This window comes from Cryptomeria japonica, chromosome 5 (genome assembly GCF_030272615.1).
Source record: "Cryptomeria japonica chromosome 5, Sugi_1.0, whole genome shotgun sequence".
Taxonomy (NCBI): Eukaryota; Viridiplantae; Streptophyta; class Pinopsida; order Cupressales; family Cupressaceae; genus Cryptomeria; species Cryptomeria japonica.
The window spans coordinates 126,510,722-126,517,981 of NC_081409.1; the positions used below are offsets into that span (position 1 = coordinate 126,510,722).

The 7,260-nt window shown below is 33.4% G+C and overlaps 1 protein-coding gene across 1 annotated transcript in view; it reads left to right on the top strand.

The window, feature by feature from the left end:
- The window catches only part of LOC131076626 (wall-associated receptor kinase 2-like), a 59,632-nt gene extending 53,102 nt beyond the window's left edge, over window positions 1-6,530 (top strand). Inside the window, exons 3-4 of the mRNA XM_059220391.1 lie at window positions 4,115-5,001; window positions 5,107-6,530. Of these exons, the coding sequence (XP_059076374.1) occupies window positions 4,115-5,001; window positions 5,107-6,530 (2,311 nt within the window). The remainder of the gene's footprint in view (window positions 1-4,114; window positions 5,002-5,106) is intronic.
- Window positions 6,531-7,260: the final 730 nt, after the last annotated feature.

Sequence of the window (7,260 nt, forward strand, 5' to 3'; positions counted from 1 at the left end):
GTAGCTTTTTTTTGGGTACATTTTGGTGTCAAAAGGACCTCACAGTTGGATTCATGAGGCCGATTCCACAAATTTTGATATATAATTTGACCTATTTTGGTGACAAGGGCATCTGGGCCATGAATTTTTCATTGGCACACTTTACGAGACACAAAAATCCGTATGGCTGTACCTGCAAATGCTTCAGAAAATTTTCATCAAAAAAATAAAAATAAAATAAAATTATTTTTTTACCCTCTTTATGCCCTACAAGAGGGTTTTTTTTCTTTTGGCCGTAACTTGGTCATACAGAGACGCTTTTTCAAAAACCTAATATCGTTGAGATCTTTCCGAGCTCTATCCAGATCTAGAGGTTTGATCTTTTGATTTTTCTTTTTTGATGATGTTTTTGGTTGTCAAAGCCAGCGGTTCCTTTTTGCACTCTAGGAGACATAACTTGAGCATCCGAACTCCATTTTTTGAAAACTTTATATTGTTGGAAAGCTTGTTCTGTGTAATTTCTAGTCATATGAGTGTTCTTTCCAGATTCTACTCCAGGTATATTTTATTCACTTTTTTCTTTTTTCTTTTCAGCACTCTAGTGAATATCTTGGATGTTTCAGGTCTTGGGATCTCTTTCTTTGAGTAGGATGTCTAATCTTTGGATTTCTATTTCTACTCTTCTGTCTCTTCTTATCATTGTAGCATTTTATTTATGCAAACACACTGAGATAAAGTGCCACCATGTATTGTATACTTGGGATCTTGCACATCTTGTGCCTTATTGTACATGCACTACTTATAAAGTGCCATGGGGGGTTGATGTTTGCCTTTTGTTTTCCATCTACCTTTGATAAGTGAGTGTTCCTTCCACGACATTAGCCTCATGATGTGTGTCAAGTGAGCGTTCCTTCCATGACACTATGTACTTTATCTGCACCTTCGATGTTCCTGGTTCTTCGCCATGCAATTTTTGTTGGTCATTCTTATCAGTGTACCTATCCTTCTCCCTTTTCAACATTATGGGGAGGTTTATCTTGTTGGTTCTAATGCTTCCTTAGTTCGATTGATCAACTCTTCAGACTTTAGTGTTTCATGCCATCTGTATCTTCGAGTTCAGTTGTTTGTGTTTGTTTGCCATCTGATTCGAGTAGTGTCATTTGAGGGCACTCATGTAGATTATAGTATTCTCCACCTAGTCATGTTCTATTTCAGTGGAGGTTCTTCAAATCAGTTGTTACTCTTCGACAGTGTTTGCAGCTATTTCATGCTTCAATGGTGTTCTTCATTATCTTTTTTTGTTCCTATCTTCTAGAACACTATTATTTGGAGGCTTCTTAGTCCTTCACTTGATCTTTCATCTCTTCTTGGAGAGGATTTTTGTTCCCACAGGGTTTTCTCCTTTTTCTCCACTTTACAGAGATTTTATTGTACTTGGGTACCTCATTAGGCCTAGTTGCCAAGACTCATTGTTGCTTTCCTACATTTTTACATGCTTTTTTAGTCCTTAGTTGTTTTTTAGATACTCCCTAAGTTCATCTTAAGGGGGGATGTTAGAGTTATCTTTTATTAGCTAATAATTATTTATTTAATTATTAGTCTATTATACTCTACGCTTAATCTAAACTTAGGAATCTTATAATTCTTTAGGGTTTTCATCTTCAGGGTTTTGAGTATCCTTTTATAAGGATTCTCTCTTTGTATTTTCAGAACAACTGTAATTATTGAATTGCATTCTTGTTTCACAATCAACTTGACTCCTCTTTTCTGGATCTTTGAATTCTAGCCTCCATAGCTATTTTTCTTCTCTCTTTCTATGATAGGTTTGCATGTAGGTGATCTTTGGGAGTTGTAGAATTGATTTTTCCTCAATTTCAATAATAATCAACGTTACTTTTAATGGTTTTGACCTACTTTTAGTAAAAAATAAAATATAATTAAACTATTTAAAAATTATACTTTTGGAAACTACACTTATAGATATATAAACCAATACTCTTATATAAATTGTTTTTTATAATATTAGAAGTTGTTGAAACATCATTTTTGTTATATTTGTTTTGATAAATTGGTGCCAAAGTGGTGCAAATTATGAATTTAGTGGACAATTTTACTTGGAAAGGTTCAAGTCCATATCTAATTTAGCTAAATAATGTGTTTGAAAGAATTTGATTTTTAGTTGCAAATATTCAAATTCACTTGTGCAAATAAATTGGCTAAAAGTGTCACATAATTCTATAATTTTACCCAATAGCCATTTAATATTTATATACTAAATAGTCATGGGTTACTTACCTACAAATATTATTACAAATATAAATGCATTTATTTATTTATAGTTTTCAATTTGTCTCTCTTTGTTGGCATTTACTCTTAAGATAGTGACCAAAATTTATACATGTCTTAAAATATTAAGATGCAAAAAAAAATAGAAAATGGCAAAGGTATGATAATTTCACCATTACAAACACTAAAACCCTATCCTTCAAATTTGAGTTAATAAATTAAAAATCCAATTATTTTAATACATGTTTAATATAGTTTAAACTTAGAATTAGATTTTCTTTTTTTTTTTCACATTCTAGTAACGTTGAGGATTCCTTTCCGTGCAAGCTGAATTGCCAAATTTATATTTGAAGAACATAAAAAGTTTAACTCTATTTATTACAATTTTGTCATTTTATATAGTGTTTAAAAGAGACACATAAATTTATATTATATAACATACAAATATTCTTGTTAGATTCTATAGAAAGTGAAACATAAAAAATAATTTATTATTATTGGCATTTGTCTAGGAGCAAAATGTTAAATGCATGAAGCTTCCACAATCCATTATAGATTTGCATTGATGATTTCTAGATTTGGCTGTGTGAGAATTTCTTCATAAAAAAAATGTTTTGAATCAAGCTCCATGATCCATCATAGGATGAGAACTAGAAAGAGAATAGTAAAAATGATAGTAGACCAAGCTAACTAAAATTAGGCGGGGGAGAGAAGGGGCATAAAATTTGAGGGATCAAAGGGTGTGCAACAAGAAAGAGGAAAAATAAAAACAAAAAAAATAATAAAAAGAATTAAAAATACTAAAAGAAAGAAGAAGTATATAAATAAATAAAAATAATTAGACTAAGTAAAGAATGAAGAAGAAAACTACAAAAAATAGGATAAACAAAAACACAATGACCACAAACTAAAAAACCAGAAACAATGTAAAAAGAATGTCTATGTGCAAACCTACAAGTGCAACATCAAAAACAAAAGAAGTGAACAAACACAATTATTGAATATACATACATATATGCAAATCCAAACAATCCAAACAGTGACAATTCAAAAACAAACAAGGACAAAAACACAAACACAAAATAAAAAACTAACCAAACCAAATACTAAAAAAAAGCTAAATGCATAAAAAAAAAATGACAATGCAAGCACAACACAAAACATAAACAAACACTCACAAAAACAAAAGCATACATACAAAAATACAAATTTAGAAAATTAAAAAAAACATATAATCAAACTAACAAACATACAAAAATAAAAATAAATAAACATACATACCAAAAAAACTACATAATTAATACATATAAGCAAACAAACTACTACATAATTAATTAAGAAAAACTAAAAAACAAACAATGCATTCATACATAATTAATACACAAACATATATACAAACATAATTAATATACAAACATATTAGTACATAAAACTAATTAGCAAAATGTTATATTTCTGAACTAAATTTGTTTTGTCCACATTGGAATCTATAATGTAGCCTAGTTTCCATATAATTAGCAGCATTCTCCAGCCACGTGTCGAGGCGAAACAGTGTGTCAGCCGTATCGTAAATCCGCTCCAACAATGAAAACTTTCTTTGCTGATTATATTTTTATTATTCACGTGGATCCATGTAAAACTGTCCCACGTATTCCTTTCTTGCTCGACAAATAATTAATATTAAATTAAAGAGGGTTCTAGTGTATAACCAGAGCTGAAAATTTATCATTTGAATTATAGGAAGCTACTTGGAAACTTCACATTGTATTTGGCTAATTCTTCAATCCAACACGCTGCTATTTACTTTCAAGCGGCTTTTCATTCGTTTTTTTGCTGTGATGCATTGCAGAGTTGTAGCTCGCTTTCTAATTTGTGTTTGTTTGGTGGGCTTTACTACTGCAAAATGTGTTCCTGAAAAGTGTGGTTCCATGAATGTGAGTTACCCTTTCTGGATTCACAAGCCTCATTGTGGACACCCACGTTTTCAGATCACATGCACAGAGGACAAGTATACTGGTATGCTCTCTCCATACTTTACTGCCTTTCGAGCTAATTCTACTGGTCTTTTAGGTAATTTTACAGATTTGGTTTTTGATCGTATCTCTTCGAAGATTTTTATGGATATCGATTATGAGGGTCACCTCATCATAAATTCTACTTTGATCAAGGCCGTTTCTTGTAATGATGATCCAAACAACGGTGCGAGAAACTACTTTGAACTACCTTCAGGTGGGCCTTTCACTCTTTCCAACTCTAATCGGTTAGTTGTTGTGGGCAACGAAACATTCGGTACCTACAGTTTTGGGGATTTGGGAGAGGCGAGATGTGTAACAATGAATCTTCAAAGTGATCAACCATACTGCCGCTATGGCTGCTGCGAAATTAACCTTCCAGATAATTTGCCGTTTGTCAATTTCACAGGCGGAGGTCTGTTTCGATTGCCCAACTACGATGGTGAGAGGTTCTGTGGCTTCTCCACCATAATGGACCCTTCCACTTTCACCATCGTCGACAATGAAACCAACCTATTTTGGAGAAGAGGCAAAAAGCCTTATTATGGTATCCGTCTTAACTGGGGTGTCGGGGAAAAGGATTGTGCCATGGCTAAAGAAACGACGGATTATTCTTGTGCATCCAATGCAGGATGCCTTGACTCGCCTTCAGGAAAAGGCCACGTATGCAAATGTCTCCCTGGATATGAAGGAAATGGTTACTCCAATGGCACTGATTGCACAGGTAAGAACTCACAACTTTCTTACTTAGATAGCCATGTTTAATGTTTTTCAATTATTGTTCCTTCAAATCTCAAACATCCTAATGACAATGATGATGAATCTTCAGATGTAAACGAATGTAATACAAACCAGAGTATGTGCGTTGGAGTAGAGCAAGGGGGACTATGCTTTAATTGGGCAGGTTCCTACAACTGTTCATGTGCAAATGGATATGTGGGAGATGGCTTTACAAATGGGACAGGATGCAAGTCCACAACTTCAAATAGCCTAGTCTTTCCTGCAATCATAGGTAACGAAGTATTTAATATATTGCGCGTGTTTGTGTTAGTTGAATTGTTTGCCTTGAAGATATTAAAAAATAACCATATTTTTGTTTCAACTTCCGATCTGGTAAAATACACAGGAGCCGTCTCGTCGTTTGTGGTTGTCTCTCTAGCAGCGTCTCTTTTGGTTTGGAGTCTAAAGAAACGCCACTTGAAACTTGTGGAGGCCAAGTACTATCAGCTGTTGCAGCGACACATAGATTCTACAGTGGGGAGAGAAAGCCTGAGAATTTTTTCTGCCAAGGAATTGGCAAGAGCTTCTAATAATTATTCAAATGAAATGACATTGGGAAGTGGTGGCTTTGGAACTGTGTTCAAAGGCATTCTATCAGATGGTACTCTTGTGGCCATTAAAAAGTCCAAGCAAGCTTTAAATCTGGAGGATGACCATGAGTTGCTTAATGAAGTTACAATTCTCTCCCAAATAAATCACAGAAATATAGTGAAATTGTTCGGGTGCTGCATCCAAAATAAATTCCCTTTGTTGGTATCTGAATTTGTTCCCAATGGAACACTCTTTCAACATTTACACTCCAAAGAGGGGTCTTTGTCTTGGGCGTCACGTCTGCAAATTGCAATTGAGACAGGGGAGGCTTTGGCATACCTACATTCTGGAGCATCCCAACCCATTTTCCACCGGGATGTAAAATCATCTAATATTCTTTTGAATGAGAAACTCTCTCCCAAAGTTGCAGACTTTGGGATTTCTCGTCTCATCTCAGCTTCCAATAACACACATGTCACCACATATAATATAAAGGGCACATGGGGTTATTTAGATCCTGAGTACTTCCAAACATATCAACTCACCGAAAAAAGTGATGTGTACAGTTTTGGTGTAGTCTTAGTTGAGCTTTTAACAGCTCTGAAACCTATCTCTCTAGCAAGGGACAGTGAGGAGATGAGTTTATCTAGTCTTTTTCTGTCCAGACTCAACCACAATCGTCTGACAGAAATATTAGATAACAGAGTATTGGAGGAAGAAAACCAGCAAGAGATGGAAGATATGGCAAGGATAGCAAGAGAATGCCTTCATTTAGAAAGGAGGAAGAGACCGCCAATGAAAGAAGTGGTGGAGGAACTTGTTTGGGTAAGAGGTGGCACAAGAAAGCAATATTTGAGGAGAGAAGCATTTCCGGAGAAGCATTTCCAGAGAAGCATTTCCAGAGAAGCATTACCGACAATGCCATACAAATTCAGGAGTTAACGTTTTCATCTCCAGTTTGGAGTACTGCAGTGCTTCAGATGTCGATCTTGACTGAATGATTTAGGAGAGGAAATGATAAGGTTTCATCTTCAGATTGGAAATAATGGTTGATTACTTTCTATAATAATACTACCTATTTGTTTTGTGTTTTTATTTGTATTTCCATTTTAAGAAAATCTTATTTGTTTTTATGAATTTTTTTCAATATATTTAATATTTATTTATTTAAAAAAAAATATTTAGTTTATTTTAATATAATTGATGGTATGAAAATACTTTCATAAAGATCTATCTTTTTTAAGTTACATTATATTTTTTCAATTAATAAATAATATATTATTTTTTACTGTTGTAATATAAAATTTAATAAGAATTGTATTAAAATATGTTAAGTTTTTTTATCGATATAAATGTTCATTATATTTTCTTTTGAATAAATAAAAAAAATATATTATTCATAATACAATATAAAAAATGAAATATCTTTGCTCTGATTAGATAAAATCAAGAGAGACCCAAAAAACTATTACATAATAGCCAAATAGGTGATCAAGCGGGAGGAACTCACAAGCAGTGATGTCTCTCTTTCTTTTGATTATGCCACCATTAGATTTTGTTAAGAATTTGACTGTTGGCTGTAATAGAATATCGCCAAAGAAGCCTTTCTAGTCCATCCTCAGTCAATTGCCCAGAACATGAAAAGTGAAACAACAATCTTTGTACATGCATA